At 45.1% G+C, this 21,901-nt stretch overlaps 1 protein-coding gene across 6 annotated transcripts in view; it reads left to right on the top strand.

The window, feature by feature from the left end:
- Positions 1–21,901, top strand: part of kiaa0753 (KIAA0753 ortholog) — a 99,433-nt gene that overhangs the window by 63,426 nt on the left and 14,106 nt on the right. For all 6 annotated transcript variants that reach the window (XM_072469527.1, XM_072469528.1, XM_072469526.1 and 3 more), the window contains 9 exons: positions 2,611–2,821; positions 3,665–3,888; positions 4,484–4,635; positions 4,937–5,065; positions 6,811–6,900; positions 7,497–7,584; positions 9,212–9,295; positions 15,754–15,924; positions 16,621–16,702. In XM_072469527.1, the coding sequence (XP_072325628.1) occupies positions 2,611–2,821; positions 3,665–3,888; positions 4,484–4,635; positions 4,937–5,065; positions 6,811–6,900; positions 7,497–7,584; positions 9,212–9,295; positions 15,754–15,924; positions 16,621–16,702 (1,231 nt within the window). The remainder of the gene's footprint in view (positions 1–2,610; positions 2,822–3,664; positions 3,889–4,483; positions 4,636–4,936; positions 5,066–6,810; positions 6,901–7,496; positions 7,585–9,211; positions 9,296–15,753; positions 15,925–16,620; positions 16,703–21,901) is intronic.

Consider the following 21,901-nt stretch of genomic DNA (forward strand, 5'->3'; position numbering starts at 1 on the left):
ATAATTAACTACCGCTGGAGCAAATGTAGATTAATGAAGGAAAGATTTGTTAACTGGAGTGTTTTGATGAGGTAACTAAGGATAATGCAGTTGATATGATGTAAGTGGACTTCAGAAAGGTGTTTGATAAATTACCACATAATGGGCAGACAAACTGGAATAAAAGAGATAGTGGGTACAAAGTTTTGTTAAGTGATAGGAAATATTAATGTAAGTGATAGGAAATAGCTTTTTGGACTGGAGGAATGTATACAGTGCAGTTCCCTCTCTGTCGGTATTATATGCCTAATATTGATGATAGTGTGTTCTGGGTATCACTTCAAAATTTTGTGGATTGTACTTGGAAATATTGTGAACTGTGAGAAAGATAGCGGAGGCTTCATGTGGTTAGCACTGCAGCCTCACAGCACCAGGGACCCGGGTGTGATTCTGATCTTGGGTGACTGTGCAAAATTCTCCGTTTTTGCGTGTGTTTCCTCCGGGTGCTCCAGTTTCCTCCAACAGTCCAAAGATCTGCAGGTTGGGTGGATTGTCCATGCTAAATTGCCCCTTTGTGTTCAAAGATGTGCAGGTTAGGTGGGACTACGAGGATAGTGCTCCTTTGAAGGGTTGGTGTGACTCGATGGGCTGAATGACCTCCTCCTGCAGTGTAGGGATTCTATGATTGACATAGACCAGTCGGTAGAACGGGCCTGATCATATGAAGATGCGTATCCCCCTTGTGTAGAGCGGGTTTGCTGGGGCCCAGTTCCCCACAAGTACTCCCCATCACAGCTGGGGCCTCAAATCTTTGGACTCTGGTCCCAAATCCTTGCTGCTTTCCAGGCCCATGTTCAATCTTCCTTGCTGGGCCAGCTGTGTTATGTATTCATACTGTTTTTGGTGTTTCCCCACAAGCAGCCTTGTAGCTGAACAGGGACACTTAAGAACGATCTTATGAGAGAACGGTCTTATAGTGACACCATCAGAGATGATGTCATTGGCAGTCTAACATCACAGTATGTAGTGCTAACATCTTTTAAATACATTTTGGTTGAACCTCCCAAGGCCTGCAGGCTCCATCTTGAATCGACCACTAGCTGAAGCTGAAAACCCATACGAATCAGTAGCCAGGCATAGGCTCAGCAACAGATCAAAGTCTTTTGCTCCCTGCTGACTCAGTGAGTCCTTGGCTGGTGACTGACCAAAATGGATAAGTTTCGTTTTGGAACGTGCTGAAAAGATCTTTTGAGTTCCTGCAGAAACTGGAGAATACACAATCTCTCAACAACTCACCTCGTCGGCCCTCCAAGCACTGCTTGCCCTGCATGTGTCAGACTGCAGATTGGTTTAGCAGCCATCTCAGACGCAACCTATTGAACTAGAGTGGAAGAAAGCAGCTCTCAAACCTGACCGATTGCCTCAGGAGAAAAAATGGAATGACCAGACACACGGCATTTAATGCAGCAAGGTGCAAAGTGATGGATTTCAGTGGGAAGAGCAAGGAGAGGCAATATAAAATATAGGGTAAAATTCTCAAGGCGCTGCAGGAACAGGGAGGAACAGGGAGATCTGGGAGTACACTCTTTTGAGAATATCACTTAAACTAATTAACAAATTGCCAGCCCATTGAGGACAGTGTAATTAAACACAAACTCCAGCAGAAACTTAACAAATTTAAGTTAAAATGTTGCCCCTAGAGCTGATGATCCAGGTTGAAGAAGTGGTCAATAAAGCATACACGGCCCTTGGTTTTATTAAGGCTTGTACAAAAGTAAGGAAATTACAGTAAACCTTTATGAAGCATAGTTTCAGCTTCACCTGGAGTATTCTGTCCACCTTTGGGCACCACACCTTAGGATGGATGTGAAGGCACTCTGAGGGGGTGCAGGTAGATTTAACACACTAGTTCCAGGTTGAAGGTTCAAGTTACTTGAATAGATTGAAGAAGCTGGGTTAGAGAAGTTGAAGAGATTTGATAGTTGTTCAAATCATGAAGTCCGAACAGAGTAGGTGGGGAGAAGCTGGTGGAAGGGTTATGACAGTGATTTAAGAAGAATGATGCCAAAGGTGGTATGAAAGCTCTTGTGCACAGCAAATTGTTAAGATCTGGAACGCAAGGAGTGTGGTGGAGGCAGATTTAATCATGGCTTTTAACGGGAAATTGGCTAATTATCCAAAGAGAAAAATGCAGGGCTACAAGTAAAGGACAATGGAGTGGTGGGACTAGATGAGTTGCTCAAGCAGAGAGCTAGCATGAACACAACAGACTGAATGGCTTCCTTTTGTGCTGAAACGATTTGAAGATTCTATGTAGCCTAACTGTTATTTTGTACATTTGTCATAGAATTTGTTTTTGTCGTTAATCCTCAGATTTAAACATCAAATCTTATTTTTCCTCTCTATTTGTTTTTTATTGCAACCCGCTTTTGTATTTGCAAACCTGGTTCCCTTTGCTCTTCCCTCAATTGCAAAAAAATACCATCTTTAGATATTTCCATTATTTTATTTGTGTTCCCCCAAATACCCCCTTTTTCTGTATGATGAAGGATGGAGAGAGAAAAATATTCATTATTGAATATAAAGTCTTACTTCAGTGACCAAAGATGTTTAATTTTGTTGATTTATCAGGACCTGGATTCACTGCTTGGGAAGCAACTTCCTCAAAAGAAATCAAATCAATTGCCACAAAGAGCCCGAAGTGTTTCCCCACCAGGCAGAAAAGGATCCCTAGGTAGACACAGAAGCCGTTCTGCTGAAAGAGCACAAAAAACATCCATCTCAAAGGACAATGTTCCAGGTGCTCCAAAGCAATTGCCTCCTCTTAAGACAGCGCAGATTGGTAAGTCATTTCATTTCTTTAAAACTTTCCCTTTCAAATCTGAGACTAATATTGAGAAAAGGGGAAGATTTAAATGTGTCTGTGATGTGGACAATTTCTCGTTACACAAGTTAGCAAGTCATCTCTTCTGAAATTACATTTGCGTGAAATGCAAAGTTTTACCTACCATTAGCAGAGCAAAATTATTCTACTTTGTCTTTGTTACAGATAATTATAAAGTAACATGATTATAATGAATCCTAATCATGGCCAAAATTGGACACAACACTCCCGGTGTGGTCTAATCACAACATTATGCCGTTTAGTCATGATTCCCTATATTCTGCAGTTTTTTTTATTTTTTATTTCAACATTCTTTGCTATCCTGACTTTGCTATCCTGCATTGATTGCACATGAGGGTCAAGTTTACTGAGACTCTGGTTTCTTTCAACTTCTTTCTTAGCTGTTTCACTAAGTCATGAAGTATGTTTGCTTCCCATTTTTCTTGCTGTCTGTAGAATTTTACACTTTTCTTTTCTCTGACACATATTTTGTCTCCAACACGTTCTGCAATATTTGAGTTAATGTTCTATACTGTTAATTGTGAGAATTTAGTCACTTGGTTTGTTTGTCACAAATTGTGCAGTTGTTTTTCTAAATGTAACTGATACTAGCTCGTACTTGGAAAAATGGCAATGTTCTTTCACTTGTACAATTTTGTTCGGAAACAACAAATATTTCATGGTCTGTGTGAAAATACTCTTCCATTATTAATTTGACTGTAGGACAGAAAGATAAATATTTTTGGATTAGTGCCACCATCAAATAGAATGTGGTTTCTTAAGATTACATTTTCTGCACAGATGAAAGTTTCCATGATGCTGAACCTCCCAGAGCCCAGCAATGTGGTAAAGAGTCCCTACCTCTAAATGAGGAACGACAATGGGAGGAAGACCCTCCAACTCCTGATAGGAATGTTGTGCTGACGGCTGGATTAGATGCCTTACAGCGTGTTGGAACCTTGAAAAAATCTGTTACGGAAAGAAAGGCAACTAAGAAAGGAGTGCTGCTGCCTAACAGGTCATGCGTAAGTTTGCTCACTGGTTGTATTTATAAGGGTGGTTGGTGTTGGTGCTTTCTTCGTACTAATCTCATGGCCTGGATTTTGCTGTACTAATAATAGCAATACTATCAGTGTTCACTGTTATCACACGGTGAAATTGACAGTGGTTTCTGACTTCACATTGCATTAAAAGTGGGATTCCAGAAGTTGCTCTCTGTGATGTCCCGTTCTTCCACAGGCAGCACTGTTGCAGTCTTCCTGATGAAACCTGTGCATAGCAATCACTGTAATGCTGTGAAGTTGGGACAATTATCCAATCAAGCATGAGTCTGGACTGATAGTGTTAAAACCTGTGCAGTCAGAAATTGAACAAGAGGCAGCAGTGCAACTCCACATTGCCAGCTTTAACCTCTCATAAGCATGTATTTGGCTTCTGACCAGTGCATAGTAACTAGAGATTACTGTGAATGACTGCAAAGTTTGTTGCTGGCTCTGAACATCTGCCATTATAACTACAGTTTTAGAATTCTTCATTGAATCTCATTGATTATATTGAAAGGTCAAGTAATTTAGTCCATCACCATTTTTGCTTATTTTTCTTTTAATTTATGGAATGTAGTTGCAAAAGGGACAGAGCACTCTTGCAATGCAAGCCTGCTTTCAGAAAGCTACAGTATCTTCAGAACTAAAGAAAAATCAGGGACCACTTAAAGAAAGCAGACCTCCCTGGATTCCAGGATACCCAACCTCCCCCCTTGCATCTTCTAAACGGCAAGTAACCTGTGCAATAATGTGCAAACGCAAATGTTATGTTGTTTCAGTGATATACCAGAACATGTACATCGTTGTCTTGTTTCCTGTGCAAATAAAAAGAACAAAAACGGAATCTTTCAGTTATTTGAAAGATAATTATTATAAACTTGACGCAGTATGATTAAAATATGATTGCTTTTATTCTAGTTGCAACACGCAAAATGTAAATTTGTCCCGTGCTGCTGTTATTGTTGGATTAGACAAATACTCTTTAAAACATTTAGTGTGTGACTAGAATATAATTTTTGTGATTGCTTAGAATTCCATGGAAGAAACAGCAAACAAGGTTGGAATGTTGCAAATCTAAACCTGCAGACAAAAGTCAAACTAACTTGCTAAAGGAAATGGAACAAGAAAGGCAAGAAACTGCAAAGACTGAAGCAATCAGGTAGAGCTGCTAGTTTCAGTGAGCATTGATTCCAAAATAATTACAAAATTCAGGAAGCCATTTGGCCCATTTTCATGCATTCCAGGAAATTCTAATGCTTTCAGTTGCAACGTTCTGTCCTTGGACAAATGGTTCCAATGCTTCATCTTTTGCTACACATTGTTCATTCTATACGAAAAATTCTGTCTGAAAAATATTCTGATATTAACATTAAAATTACTTGTTGCTAGTTTGAAAATTGTTCTCCCTGCAGTTAAGCTGCATCAATGATTTGTTTGGAAAATTGTTATAGATGTGGACCAGTTTATTTGAAAAATGCGGAAGGAAAGGCAATAATGCAGAGGGCTGGACTTGTGTTTTTTCATCATTTGGTTGGATTCAGTCGTTTGAAGTACCTTGGCAATGTGCATAATGTTTCTATTTGAAATTAGTTTGGGCAGTCTATAGTTTATACAGTTCATCGACTCATAGCACAGAACTATCCTTAATTTGGCAGTCAGAGGACTATTGGTGTGGGGAAAATGGAAAAATAATGCAGTGCTATTTTCTAGGCTGGAAAAGTAGAGAGAAATTATTTTACTCTAACCATGTCACTGGCCTGTGTGTGCTTGATACTATTTTATTCTCCGATGCTACTATTCCCAAGGTTGAAGGTTTTTTTTTAAACATGTCTCAACGGGACTGAAACTAAAATGACTGCAGATGCTGTATTAATTTTTATTTTCAACACCACAATAATCTTCTCGAGAAAACTTCCTAAATTATTTTGTGTATATTATCCAGCAAGCATCCGTGTCTGTTGGATTTCTAACTAGTATCAGTTATCAAAAAATGTTGCATCAAATGGTTGAAACCCCTTGCTGCTGAAAGAATTGGGGTGGACCCCGCCCCCCCCCCCCCCTACTACTACTCCTATCCCTGGCAGATGCCACTGACCAGCGGCACAACTGTCAGCAAACTATTGCAATGCTGGACACTTCTCGTCTCTCTCCCTCAGCAACCATGGCGCCCATTTCCAATTTCTCAATACCACAAGTGAACCTCACCGCCAGTAATTCAACCTGGTGGAGGTCTCGGAGCCTCATGGGAGACCTGGCCTGTTAATGATATGCCAACGGCCTTTCCTGTACAATTTGCATGTCACACCAGTGTGTGGCATGGAATGCATTCGTGCTACTGTCGAGGCACTGGAGCATGGCATTCTGTTGGGCACCCGATGACTCTCTATTTTTGGCCGACGCGTGATTCTCTGCCCAATCGCAACTTCAACGTCGCAGAACGGAGAATTCCGCCCTTTTTCTTTGAAAGCCACAATATAATGTCCCTCTAAGGGCATACGTTGCCGACCTCCGTTAGTTTCTGTTACTTGTTATAACCCCAATGGAGGTCATGGGAAATTGTATAGTCGTGATCCTGGCCCCTCCATTGGGGTTATAACACACTGCATTCAGCCTACCGCGGATTCAACACTGGGGACGAGGATGGGATGCAGATCCATTGTGCTTTGTACGCATGGGATCACATCCCATCCTCGTTGCCAGGTTTGAATCCGCGATCGGCAGAACGCATGGTGTTATAACCCCAATGGAGGTCCCGGGATCATGACTATACGATTTCCCGTGATCTCCATTGGGGTTATAACGCTATGCGTTCTGACTACCGTGGATTTAACACTAACAGTAGTGTTATCTTAATATCATAAATTTCATGTTGCTCATATTTCTTTTTTCTTAAACTAATTTTAGGTTGGCTTGGCTTGATTCTGAGACTGCTTGCAGGATGAGGGAGCTCAATGAACTCTGCATAAAGGAAATGGACAGAATTAATAAAATTAGGTACTATTTCTGCAACTTCGAGTTTTTATGTCGGTTATCCGACATTTCGGAGGATCCTTGAATCCTCATTGATTTTTAAAACTTTTTTTTTACTTCTTTCCTGGGATGTGGGCATCATTGGCAATTTGTTGTCCATCCCTGATTGTCCTTGAACTGCGTGTCTTGCGAGAGAGTCAATCACATTACTGTGGATCTGGAGTTAAAAGTAGGCCAGACCAAGTAAGGATGGCAGATTTCCTTCCCTAAAGGACTTTAGTGGACTAGATGAACTTTTGTGATGATCAACAATGGTTTCATGGTCATCATTAGACTTTTGGTTCCAGATTTTTTTATTGAATTCACATTCCGGCATCTGTCATAGTCTTATTTGAACCTGGGACTCCTAAGCATTACCCTGGGTCACTGGATTATAGTCCAGTGACAATGCCACTACGCCACCGCCTCGTAGTACCAATGACCTAACTTTAAAAGCAAAATGATTTATTTATATATCCATAGCTTCCCAGCTGCAGAGTTTTGAAAGAAATTAAAATTAAAATATAGCCATAAAATTAGACTATGGATGATATAAAAATATTTACTTAAATATTCTTCAGATCTGAAGCTGACTCCCCCAGCAAATGGATTGTAAAAGCAGAGGAGGAAATTCGGGAGAAGCTTCAGCCCTTGTTGGACAAAGCACAGGTATCAAATATATACTGCTTTAATTGACTTGGCTCTAACTCCCTTGGAAGTCCGAACAATCGAACATTTGCTTTTCAAATGTTGTGAATTTACAGCCACCTCGGTCATTATATTCTGACTAAATGCTGTGCAATTGTCAAAATGCCAGGGCAGTTGTTGACTCTAGTGTTTGATTTCTGATGATGTGATTGCAGGGCACCTAAACACTTGTGCTGGCAATGTTGCTACATTGGCAACATTGGAATTGCGTTACATGTGAGTTTTATCCTCCAATAGGGTGAGACAGATTGCAGACATCATATCGGACATCATTCAGTTCAGTACGTTATTGATTTCAGGAAGCTGCTTTCAATTAAGGGTTCCACATTTTATTCACTGGACAGTCAGTACAGTGTTTCTTCTGCTGAATGAAGTCTAAGGCTCACTGAAGTTGTAGTGCTCTCTTTATTTTCCTTTGCCCCTCATCTGATGGGAAAAATAAATGGCCATATTCTATTGTAGTACGGCTTACAACTAACTGTGTTTGCTGTTGGTTAGGGCTGAAGATTTTTGCAGGACCAAGTTGGTGAAAGTGAGAGCTGATCAATTCACTTTGAGATAAACTGGAAATTTGTTTGCTCCGTTCATTTGGATACCAACAGTGTAACTCCTTAACCAACCGAATTGAATGAATATGAAATTAACAGCACCAGGACCGAGAGAATGGAGTGGATGAATTTTGTTGTTGAATTCATACAGATAGAGATGAGAGAGGTAACAAAAGGTTAGAATGAGAGAGAGAAGAATACATGGGAAAGTTAACTTCTAACATTTATTAGACTCCATACTTGCAGTAGTTGAGAGACCGTTATCTAGACTGCTCCAAGTACCCTTTAAATGACAAGATTGACAAAATAGAAAGATCAGTTTGTATCTCCTGTGCAAGTACAGTAATGTGAATAGAATACAATGCAATCCAATGGTGAAGCAGAAAGAGATGCCATTTTCACATCCTAATGACAGTGTGGTGCATCTTGGACATCAACCTTTGGTTGTTTTGAGCCTAACCTCGGTCTGTTCTTTGCCTGAAGTTGATGTACCATTTGTGCATGAAAAATAGCAAACACTGTTAGTTTCATGGTTACTTTAACAGAAAAGTATGGGCCATAATTGCTTTTTGAACATCAAGTATTAAGGGTTGCTGAAGTGCTGGAAACATGAGCCGCATTAATGGTGTGTGCCTTATCGAAATGTAAATGTACCAGGCAATACTAGCGTAAGTTTTCTTTGCTGAGATATATTTGCCTCTCAACTGATGTGCTCAGCTAAGTTGCTCATTGCTCATCTGTAGTCAGTGGAGATTCCAGATTTCTTGACTTTATCCCTGCTCTTGTGCTGCACCCACTTGAATTACCTGCAGCATTATTTTGAAGTCTGTTATGATAGATTTTATGCCTCTCTGATGGTTGTTAGCTTAGGAGGCCACCAAAGGACAGACAAGAAAAATATGCACAACATAGCTGCAGCGTTCACCTGAATACAAGAATTGACCGTATTTGAAAAGTAATACATTGGTTCTGAAGTACCTTGAGTCAGCCTGTGGATGTGATGAGGTATTACATAAATGTGGGTTCTTTCTACTCATTAGGCTGTAAGTGATTCTTGGGAGAAGAGAACTCGAATCAAAGACTCTTCACTACAACATCAGCTATCATTACAAGTTGCTGAAAAGGTAAATAGATTTATAAACAAGTGATAGTGCTCCACATCCAAGTTGGTGCTAATTGAAGTAGAATTTGAACTTGTTTTTCTGTTACAATTCTGTTATGATATTAGTCGAGACCAGTATCATTTATTCAAAAAGGAATCTGAATCCAAAATACCAGTTATGTACCAAAAGAATAAAGCCAAAACATTCCATGGTTTAAAGCAGGACCTTTTTTACTATACAAGAGTCAAAGCAAAAGCCAGATACTGTCTTGGGTAATCACTGATCTAAAATCCAGAATCCGTATGTTAAACATGAATTACGGTTGGTTATAAACTATGAATTACACATTCAATTGCAGATACAACTAAGAGAGATCTTATTTGGCCTGGGTTTTGTCAATCTCAGGCAGTGTCTTTCAAAACTGCCTTCCTCACAAAGAATTTCAGCTCTTCTAGGAGCTAGCCTGATACACCACCTGAGAGCAGAACTAGTGGGAGTGGGGGGGGGGGGGCACTTTTTAATTAGGGGTCGCCCTTTTAGGACAGATGACGAGAAATAGTTTCCCTCAAGATTATGTGACTCTGGACTCTGCCTCCATAGGCGTTGGTGGTTAGATTCCCTTAATCTAAGCTAATCAGGGGTAGATGGGAATGTGGAATTTGAAACACAGACAAACAGATCTTGTTGAATGGTGGAACAGACTGGGTCAAAGAGCCTAGTACTGCTCTTGTTTTGTATGATGGTATATACCGAGCAGCCCTCTTCAGGATCCACTCTTCTCGACCCGCATGGGGAAAGAGCTAGAAGAGGTGCCCTAAAAATATCTATTCTGTCTGAAAACACACCCAGCAAGCTCATCTACCTGTGGTCAGAAAATCAAAGTTTTAAAAAATATATATTTTTATTCTCCATTTTCATCAGAATTTACACCCCACCAAAAAACATTAAACGGTAACGAATACAATGACAATCCACCTACCAACAACAATGGCCCACTTGATAGTATAAGCATCGAATAAAACAAACCTTCCCAAGGTGGGGAAAAAAGAAAAAGGAATCAGGAATCGCCTATGGTCACCATTGACATATATAGTCTTTGTCTACCCCCCCCCCCCCCCAAAATATACAACGCCATCCAATCCCCGAAAGAGTACCGTGAATGACACCCATGAATTGTAGACATTTCCCCCCAGACACCTCCCCTCCACTTGTAAACTCTTCCCCCGAACCTCCTGTTCCTTCCCCCAACTTTTCACCTCTGCTAGACTCACCGAAACCTGTTCTACCGGGCTCCGATGGCCGCAGCCCCTCCCCCCACCTCACTCCCGTTCACTGGCCGGCTTAAACCGGCCAGCGTGGAGGCCCCCGCCCGGGTCTCCTTCCCCCTTGCCCGGTCCCAGGAAAACTAAGAAATCCCCTTTAGCACACAACCTCAGCATACACACCCAAGCCCCAAAGAACATCATTGCAAATGAAAGTCCCATCTCTTCCCTTGTCCAAATATATACAGTGTCGACTCATTTAGTACATACACCAACCGCAGTGAAAAAAATAAAGTTACATGAGGCTACATCGGTACACAACCATTTCTCAATTCTGCCACAGTCCTTCTGCCTTCGCAAACTCCTCTGCCGCTTCCTCCGCCCCAAAATAAAAGTCCTTGGATTTGTAGGTCACCCTTGACTTCACTGGCTATACTATGCCACACTGCACCTTGCTGGTGTACAGTGCCTTCTTCACCTGGCTGAAGGCAGCCCGCCTCCTCGCCAGCTCCACCGTAAAGTCCTGGTATATACGTATACCCAGCTCCAGCCCACTGCACCACCGCTTCTGCTTTGCCCAGCACAGGACTTTCTCCTTCACGCTATACCTACGGAAACACACCGTTCCTCCTCTTGGCGGCTCACTCACCTTTGGTATAGGCCTCCACGACCGATGAGCCCTATCCAGTTCATGTCGGGAGGGATCGTCTCCCTCCCCCAATAGCTTCACCAACATCGTGGCAAAATACTCCGTCGGCCTCGGGCCTTCCACCCCTTCGGGCAGATCCACAATCCTCAGATTCTGTCGCCTGGATCTGTTTTCCAGGTCTTTGATTTTGGCTGGCATTCCCTTGTTGGTCTCTATCACCCTCTGCAACTCCTTCCCCATCGAGGTGAGTTGATCACTGTGCTGCGATAATGCCTCTTCCACTTCCTTCTGTGTCTCTCCTTGCTCCCGCACCTTTGCCGCTGCGCTCAATACCGCCGCCCTCACCGGGGTAATCGCCTCCTCCACCAGCACTTTCAATACTGCCCCATCTCCTTCTTCTTTGCTTCGATGTGTTTTGTGAACTGTTTTTCAAGTTCCACAGCCATCACCGTGGTCATTTCTTCTGCTGTGAGCGATGTGGCACTCCCTGGTGCTCCAGCCTCCGCTTACCTTACAGTTCCTGCGCTGACTTTTCCACTCACCGGTAGACTTTCATTAACCCCCTTTTTCACGGTCTTTTTTTTCCCCAAACTTGAACATTTCTCCTCCCTGTGCCTTCTTACAGCTTTTTTTGCCTCCGGGACCAGGTGTTAAAACTCTGAAATTTCTATTCCCGAGTGGGCGCCCTCCAGTGTGCGGCTGCCTCCCGCCCGCCAGCACCGGAAGTCCCAGAAAAATTTTTTGGTATTATAACAACAACACAATAAATAATGTACATGAAACTATAAACATAGTGCAAAAGTCATCTCCCTCCCTTACAGGTCCCACCTTTAATAACCCCCTACGCCTAAGATAAACTAACCCCCCTCCCCTTCTGCTGACGATTAACTTTCCGCGAAGAAGTCGACAAACGGTGAAAACTCCTTCACCCTCTGCTGCCAAATCTCCATGGATCCACCCCCCCCCCCCCCCCCCCCCATCTGCTCCATGAACCCTCTTAGTTCTTTTGCCATTGCTGATACTTTGCCCGTTTTCGAGCTTGACCAGTCCAAGCCAGGGTCAATAACTGTGTTGAAGTCCCCTCCCATGACCAACCTGTGCGAGTCCAGGTCCAGTATCTTCCCCAGCATCCTCTTTATAAACTCCACATCATCATCCTAATTTGGCGCATACACATTTACTAATACCACCTGCACCCCCTCCAGTTTCCCACTGACCATAATGTACTGACCTCCCACATCCGAAACTATTCTACCCGCCTCAAACACCACCCGCTTATTGATTAGGATCGCGACCCCTCTAGTCTTTGAATATAGTCCCGAGTGAAAGACCTGACTAACCCAGCCTTTCCTCCATCTAATCTGGTCAGTTACTCCAAGGTGCATCTCCTGCAACATTACCACATCCGCCTTCAGTCCCCTAAGATACGGGAATACACGTGCCCTCTTGACCGGCCCATTTAACTCTCGAACATTCCATGTGATCAGCCTAGTTGGGCGGCTCATTGCCCCTCGCCGATCAGCCATCCCCTTTTTTGGGCCCGCCTCCAGCCCATGCTCTGCGCCTCCACCGGCCTGCCCCTAGGCAGCCTCCGTCCCCAACCTTCTCTCTGTCCCTTAGCCCAATTCCCTCCCTCGTCAGCAGAACATTCCTCCTCCCCCCCCCCCCCCCCCCCCCCCCCCCACCAGTGACAACACTCTGTCACCCAACCCCTTTAATAAACCGAACACATGCACACCCTCCACTAGCCTGCCCAGCTAGCTTGGTGGCGCCCATCCCTGGCGCCAGATAGTCTCCCACCCATTGTGTCTCTCCCCCGCCCCCCCAGCTCATACAAACATACTCCAACATCAAACAATTGCCCGACAGCTAAACACCAAAATCTAAACAAGCACACCTCCATCGCCCAACAGTGCAAATGAAAACCTTAACTCACTCAGCTCTGCCACTGGTCCCAAATCAATACCGAAGGCATTACAAACCGCTTCCACAAAACAAAAACCAAGAAACTTTTTTTTAAAGAACAGAGAAATAAAAAGAAAAAAAAACATTAACATTGCAGCAAAGTTCAAAAGTTCTCAGTCCGCCGCCAGTCCTTTCCTTTTCAGCGTGTCCTCCGGCGACTCAAAATAAAAGTGCTGTTCCTCATACGTGACCCTGAGACGGACCGGATACAACAGTCCGAACTTCACCTTTTTCTTAAAAAGGACCAACCTAATCTGGTTGAAGCCTGCTCTTCTCCTGGCCACCTCCATACTCAGGTCTTGGTAGACCTGCAGGATACTATTGTCCCACTTACAGCTGTGTCTGCTTGGCCCACTGTAGAATGCACTCCTTATCCAAGTACCTGTGGAATCTCACCACCATTGCCCTCGGGGGTCTCCCGTTTGCGGCTTTCTCGCGAGTGCTCTGTGAGCCCTGTCCACCTCCAAGGGTCGGAAGAATGCCCCATCCCCCAGCAGCTTCTCAAACATATCTGCGACGTATGCCCCAGCGTTCGCTCCTTCGGACCCATCTGGGAGCCCAACGATTCCCAAGTTCTGCCTGCTAGGTCCTATTCTCTAGGTCCTCCACCTTCTCCAGGAGCTTCTTCTGCTGGTCTCTCAGCATCCCCACCTCCAAATCCACTGCAGTTTGATGTTCCTCCTCCTCGGCCAGCGCCTTCTCCACCTTCTGGAACGCCTGATCTTGGGCGTCCAATCTAAGCTCCAGCCGCTCAATCAACTTTTTAATCTGGTCCAAGCAGTCCCGTTTCTGCTTAGCAAAGCCTTCCTGAATAACTTGCATCAGCTGCTCTGTTGACCGCTGGGTCGACAAACCAGAGGTCTGGTCCTCTGCCATGCTGTCTCCTGCTGCAGCTTCAGCCCAAGCCTTCTCTGTCTTTCTGTTTCTGCCTTTACGAGCACTTCTAGTCCTTCTCTCCATGCACCGATGTGGGAATTCAGTACACGATTGCCTCTGTCTTCAGTTTTACAGTTCAAGTCCGGTAGAAAATCGGGGGAAAAGGTCCAAAAGTCTGATATGAGCGGGAGCCACCAAATGTGCGACTTACTCCTTCAGAGCCGCCACCGGAAGTCTCCAGAAATTCAAAGTTAAACTCCCTTTTGGAACCTGGTGTATGAACCTTCATGGATAACGAGCAAAGCAATCAACTGGAATGGAGAACTGTCTTTGCTGCCCTTGAACTCGACCACTTCAACACAGATGTTGCTGCCCTGCAGGCGAAGGGCAACTGAGGAAAGAAGGCAGTGGTTACACCACCTGGAGAGGAAAACATGATGAGCAGCCCGGGATGCATGGGATTAGATTTGCTATAAGAATGAACTCATCAACCGATTCTTGGAGCTCCCACGCCATCAGCAAATGCCTCTTGAATCGCTGTTGACAACTTGCCAAGAACCAGCAGGCAATGGTCATAAGTGCCAACATCCCAACCCTTTTGAGACCAATGATTTTTTAAAAAAATATATAAATTTAGTTTGGGTTTGTGGGGTGAGATCCATGCAGACAGTGGGAGAGAATGTGCAAACTCCACATGGACAATGACCCGGGGCCGGGATCGAACCTGCGTCCTCAATGCCATGAGGCAGCAGTGCTAACCACTGCGCCACATGCCACCCTCCAATGATGAGTCCAAAGAAGGCTTCTACTCCACCCTGGACACCATACTCAACATTTCTAAGGAAGATAAGATAATCCTCTTTGGCACCATCATGGTTGGAAAGGACTCCCAACGCTGGAAAAAAGCCATCGAAAAGGAAGGATTTAGGAATTGCAACTCTTATCGGCATTCTCACCAAATGCACGGAATGCCGGGTTTCTTTTTTTAAATCACTTATTGTCACCAGTAGGCTTCAGTGAAGTTACTGTGAAAAGACCCTAGTCGTCACATTCCGACGCCTGTTCGGGGAGGCAGATACGGGAATTGAACCCGCGCTGCTGGCCTTGTTCTGCATGACAAGCCAGCTAAACCAGCCCCTACTACACTAATCACTAATACACTGTTCCAGCTTTTCTGTATACTTGTAACCCCTTCAAGCATGTTGTCGATAACCAAAGTCAAACTAAGTAGGCTAATAATTCCCAGGTTTTGCCTTTTTTAACCCATTTTTTTAAAAAGGGGAACTTTGAATATTCTTCCAGTACAAGCAAGCAGTCCATGAGTGTAATGGCCTGTTAAATATACTGAGGAGGGGCTCACAAAGAATATATCTCAATTCTTTCTGGGTGCTGGGGTGGATGCCACACTATTTTTCTTTTTTATTTCGACAAAGTGCGACGGTGGTAGTGTTTGGTGATTCAAGGTATTCAGCTTGACCACATAAACCCACCATATCCTAATTTGGCAATGGTGCTTTGATCCTTTTGATGCTATAGATTTGGCAATGGGTTGCAACTCTTTTTTAAAATACTTACAATTATTTTTAGCAGGCATCCTCTCCTGTAAAAAGCAGAACAACCCCAACTCTATCCAACTATGGACCAGTAGAAAATTTTTTTTTTTTCCCCTGTAAAAATGTCAGCACATTAATTGTAAAAAACAAATTGTATGTGTTACTTTCTTACAGGCTGCAGCGAGTGCGGATGTCCTTGGTGAAAAACTATTAGATGAGCTGCTGGAGGACACGGCACAGGAGTTATTGAATCTGGAGCTAAATATAAAAGCTAATTCCGAAGCTTTGGTGCTGCAAGATGGTTCTACTCTAGAGAACATGCTACAGAGAATAGAGGAGATGGAAGTAAGCATATGCGATGGCCTGGGTTTTGTAGAAATTTGACATTGCACAAGTATGAAAATGAGACTTTCAAAGGCACTCCAGCAATAATAATGACTTGGTAAACGCAAGTATACCTCATTCAACAAACCGACTTTTATAGGGAGTTTAGTGATTTCTAAAGGTTTCCGTTTGTGGGCGAACGGATAATCTCTAACAATGTGTGAATTTTTAAACTTTTAATTTTGTGGGGAGGAGTTGGGGGTGGATAGAGACAATGACAGTGTGGTAATGGTAATCTACTATGATCTCACTGTGACCTAGTAAAAGGTAAAGTCACCATAGTCCCAGGTGACCATAGGTTGCTTTCCCTTTTTGAGGGTAGAGCTGACTGGTGGTAGTTTAACCTGAAGACCACCTCAGGCGAGGGGCAAGGTTGAGAAGGTAGGGCCTTCATGAATAACCTCAGCCAGTACGGGAATTGAACCTGCGCTGCTGGCCTCACTCTCAATCATGAACCAGCTGGCTAGCCAAGTGAGCTAAACCAGTCCTGCGTGACTAGCAATCCAGAAGCCGAGGCTAATACCCTAGGGCATCCACATTTGACAAGAGAAACTTAATTTTGCAAGTTCTTCTTGTTGCCGTGTTTTAAAAGTCTTACAGTCTGCACTTTTTTCAATATTTTCTTATTTTTGCTATTTTGTTTCAAAAAATTACTAGAGATACCAAGAGGCAGTTTGCAGAAGAATTTGTCAGATCGAATATGCTGATCCTGACTTTTGGGCTGAGGAAGAGAAGCAAGGTAATTTGCCACTGAGCTTTGAATCTCCTATGCTTTTGAGTAGTTTGAGCTCTGTTGTATAATTGCAATCTTTAGTTGCTAACTTGGGTCTGTTACTTTTATGGTAGGCTTGTCCAACCTTTTTGAGTGGGCGGGGCCGCACTTCCATGTTTATTTTACCTGAGGGGCCGAGGAGCAAATAAGACCATAGGAAATAGGAATGGGAATAGGCCATTCAAATTTTTTAGTCTGCGCTGCTGTTTTATAAGATCATGGCTGATCTAGCACTCATTAAATCCACTTTCCTACCTTCACTCCCCTAAAAGCCTATCGATCTCAGCCTTGGAAATGTTCAAGGGCTTGACCTCCACAGCTTTCTGGGATGAAGGTTAGCACTGCTGTTTCGTGGCGCTGAGGACCCTGGTTTGATTCCAGCCCCGGGTCACTGTCCGTGTGGAGTTTGCACATTCTCTCAATGTCTGTGTGGGTCTCACCCCCACAACCCAAAAAAGATGTGCAGGGTAGGAGAATTGGCCACGCGAAATTGCCCCTTAATTGGGAAATGAAGAATTGGATGCTCTAAATTTAAAAATGGTGGGGGGGGGGGGGAAGCTTTCTGGGATAAAGAATTCCAAAGATTCACTCAGAGAAGAAATTCTTCCACAAATCTGTTTTAAATAAACACTCCTTTATTCTGCGACTATGCCTTCTAGTGCTACACTCACCCGTGAGTGGAAACATCCTCCCAACATTTGCCATGTCTAACCCTCTAAGAATCTTGGCCGGGATTCTCTGAACCGTGCCGGGTCGGAGAATCGCCGGGGGGCGGCGTGAATCCCGCCGTGTTCGTGCCGGGTCGGCGAATCGCTGGGGGGGGCGGCGTGAATCCGGCTGACGAATGCGCTGGTTTTTGGGCGGGGGCGGCGATCACGCAGTGCCTGTCGGGGGCCTTTGGCAGCGCGCGCGCCCCCCCCCCCCCAGCAATTCCCCGGGCCCTGATGGGCCGAGCGGCCGCCCGTTTTCGGGCAGTCCTGCCGGCGTGAAATGGACATGGTCCATCCCGGTGGGACCTGGCTTGGAGGGCGGCTAGCGGTGTCCTCGGGGTGGGGGGATCCGGCCCCTGGGGGGGCCCCCACGATGGCCTGGCCCGCAATCAGGGCCCACCGATCTGCGGGCGGGCATGTGCCGTGGGGGCACTCTTTGCCTCCGCGCCGGCCTCTGTAGGGCTTTGCCATGGTCGGCGCGGAGAAGAAACCCCCTGTGCCTGTGCAGGAAACGCGGTGGCAGTTCTGCGCATGCGCCGGCCCTTCGCCGCCCGTTGGCGCTGCGCCAACCCCACCGCCACCTGCCTAGCTCCCGGAAGTGGGGAGGGTTATGCAACTTCCGGGCGGCCTGAAGCTGGAGTAGTTTGCGCCGCTCTTGGCGTCGGGCCGTCCCGCCAATTGCGGGAGAATCCTGGCCAGTTTCAATCATATCACCTCTCATTCTTCTGAATACAGATCCAATATGTTTAATCTTTCCTCATATGGCAATCCCTCATTGCCCGAGATCATCCTAGTAACTCTCCTCTGTAATGCCTCCAATGAAAATATATTTTTCCTTAAATAAGGGGACCAAAACTATACACCGTATTCTAAATGTGGTGTCACCAGTACTTTGTACAAAGATACATTAATTGAATTTGAGTATGAAGAAAATAAACAAATTGCTCAGTAAAAATAAAGTCCAGGCAACAAATTGACAGTTAAAAAAATTAATTATGATGACCATCTGAGTGTGGGAAGGTCAGTGCCTATCTGGCTCACTCCCAGTCTTGGGGTGAATGTCTGTTGGTGTGGGGATGAGCGTGAGTAAGCAGTCTGAGACGAGGTCAGACAGATGCACTCGCTGTCCTTCTCCCCCTGTTCTCGCTCTCTCTTTTCCCCCCACATCTCTAGTCACACCGCTGCTGTTTGCTGCTCCTCAATCATAGCCTGTTTCTCTCCCACATTTGCAACTGATTCATTGGAGGAGCAGCCCCTTGCAGAATCTTCAACCTCACTTATCTATCTCTCTGGCATTTTCTACAATGAGCCGGGGGGGGGGGGGGGGGGGTGGTGGTGGTGGTCACAAACCAGCTTTAGGCCAATGCCTGTGAAGCAGTGGTTTGTAAGAAATTTCCCCAGAAAGAGTGAACATTTTGTGTCTGGAATAAGAGTATTCCTTACCTACAACAGGTAACCACATGTTTGCTCCTCTCTCATATAGCGCATTTATGATCTGGGTTGTAGCTCTGGATTGATGCATGTTTTTAGATTAAAAGCAAAAGGATAATCATCATTACCTGATATAATGCCATGACCAGAAACGAAACTGGACCAATCGTATAAATACTGTGGCAATAAGAGTAGGCTAGAGATTGGATATTATGTAGCAAATAGCTCTACTCTTCTCCTGACTTCCAAAAGCTTGTCCACCATCTACGAGGCACAATTCAGGGGTGTGATGAAATACTCTCCATTTGCCTAGCTGAGTATAGCTCCAACACATTCAAAGCTCAACACCATCCAAGACAAAGCAGCCAGCCTGATTGGCAGCATCCCATTCATTACCTGAACATTGATACGCTCCACTGCCGCACGCTGTGCCTGCTGTGCTTAGCAACTTCACGATTCACTACAGCAACGCATCAAGACTACTTCAGCAGCATCTTCCAGACCTGTGATCTCTCCCACCACAATGGACAAATGCAGGAGAACACTACAGTCTGCAAGCTTCATTCCAAGCCACACATCATCCCGGAACTATATTGCTGTTTCTTCACTGTCCATGGGCTAAAACCCTGGAACTTCTTTCTTAACAGTACTGTAGGTTAACCTACACCATCGCATTTCAAGAAGTTGCCATTAAGGATGGACAACAAATGCTGGCCCTTCTAATGATGCACACTCCCATCAATTAAAATAAAGCACTGGCGGACTTCCGGTGACGGCGGGCGGGAGGCAGCCGCGCGTTGGAGGGCTCCCGTTCGGGAAAGGCATTGACGGGGAGTAACGCCCGGTCCTAGGGCCAGCGACGGCAGGAAAAGTCGGGAGACAGCGCACAGAGAAGAAGGATGTCAAAAAACGTCCGGGGAAAAAGCGGCTGAAAGTCCGTTGGGGAGTGGAAAGGTCACCGCGGGGTCAACAAAGAAAATGGAGGCTGGAGCACCAGGGAAGGCCGCAGTGCTTACGGCTGAAGAAATAACTAAGGTGATGACTGCGGAATTCGAAAAGCAGTTGCCGCAGATTGCAAAATGCATGGAGACTGTGAGGAAGGAGATGAGGGAGGTTTTGAGTGCGCTGGTGGAGGAGGTGGTTTCCCCGGTGATGACGGCGGTGGCGAGCGCAGTGGCGGAGGTGCGAGAGCAAGGGGAGGCGCTGAAGGAAGTAGAGGAGACGTTATTGCAGCACGGTGATCAACTTGCCTCGATGGGGAAGGAGATGCGGAAGGTGATGGACACTAACAAGGATCTGCGAGGAAAAATGGAAGATCTGGAAAACCGATCCAGGCGACAGAATTTGAGGATCGTGGGGCTGCCCGAAGGAGTTGAAGGACCGAAGCCGACTGAGTATTTTGCCACGATGCTGGCAAAACTATTGGGGAAGGGGGAGGATCCCTCCCGATATGAACTGGATCGGGCTCATCGGTCGTGGAGGCCTGTACCAAAGGCGAGTGAGCCAAGGGCAGTGACTCTGTGCTTCCATAGGTACAGTGTGAAGGAGAAGGTCCTGAGCTGGGCCAAGCAGAAGCGGGTGGTGCAGTGGGCTGGAGCTGGTATACGTGTATACCAGGACTTTATGGTGGAGCTGGCGAGGAGGCGGGCTGCCTTCAACCGGGTGAAGAGGGCACTGTACATTAGCAAGGTGCAGTGCGGCATTGTATATCCAGCGAAGCTGAGGGTGACTTACAAGCTCAGGGACTTTTATTTTGGAACGGCGGAAGCAGCGGAGGAGTTTGCGAAGGCAGAAGGACTGTGGCAGAACTGACAAATTGAGAAATGGCCATGTGCTGATGTAACCTCATGACTGCATTTTCTTCTTTTTTGTTTCACTGCGTGCGGGTGTATGGGCTAAAGGAGCCAATGTTGTATATATTTGGACAAGGGAAGGGATGGGACTTTCACTCGAAATGAGGGCTCTTTGGGGTGTAGCTGGATATGCGGGGTATGTGTGCTAAAAGGGGATCTCTGGGCTTTCCTAGGGCCGGGAAAGGGGGAAGGGGACCCGGGCGGGGGCCTCCACGCTGGCCGGTTTAAGCCGGCCAGTGAACGGGGGGAGGAGGGGCTGCGGCCATCGGAGCCTGGCAGAACAGGGTCCGAGTGGTTTAGCCGGGGTGGAAAGTTGGGGGGAAGGAACCGAGGTTGGGGGGAGGAGTTTTACAAGAGGCAGTGGACGTGAGGAGTTGGAGACTGGAGGGGGGGTACAACTCTTGGGTATCATGTACGGTACTCTTTCAGAGGCTGGATGGCGTTGAGTGTAGTGGGGAGGGGGAGTGGACTCTATAGGTCAATGGTGAGCATGGGCGGTCCCGGACTCCTTTTTCTTTTTCTCATTTGTTTTTTCGTTTCCACCGTGGGAGGGTTTGGTTTATTGGATGCATATATTCACAGGTGGGCTGTTTTTTGGAGTGGTGGGAGGATGGGATCATTGGTATTGTTAAGGGGATTGATTTTGTATTTGTTACTGTTTGTGGGTGGGGTGTAAATCTTTGAAGGAAAATGTGAAAATGTAGAATAAAAAAATATTTAAAAAAAATAAAATAAAGCACTGGCTGCGGCCAATATCCTCCAAGTAACAATTAGTGTTGGGGAGAATTTGAAAGTAGTGTGGTTGGAAAACAATGAGGAGGCAGAGGAGAAAAAATGGAGAAATGGTTATAAGGGAGAAAAACCAATATGAACTGAAAATTAAGATGGCTAATATTTTTAATGCCTTTTGCTCTCTGGAGTTCTAGCATCCTCGCACTTCTTTCTTCTAGCTTAGCTATTCGAATGCCTTTGTTGAAAAATATATACACCATGACATTCACATTACCCTCATCGACCCACTCTGCTACTTAAGACTCTTATCAAGTTAATTAAATACTATTTGCCTTTAACAAATGCATCCTGGCTTTCTCTACTTAACAGTCACTTGGACTAATATTTTTCAAATTACATTTCTAGAAGCTTTTCCACTGAGCTTAAATTAACTGGCCTGT

The sequence above is a fragment of the Scyliorhinus torazame genome, chromosome 12, assembly GCF_047496885.1.
Source record: "Scyliorhinus torazame isolate Kashiwa2021f chromosome 12, sScyTor2.1, whole genome shotgun sequence".
NCBI lineage: Eukaryota > Metazoa > Chordata > Chondrichthyes > Carcharhiniformes > Scyliorhinidae > Scyliorhinus > Scyliorhinus torazame.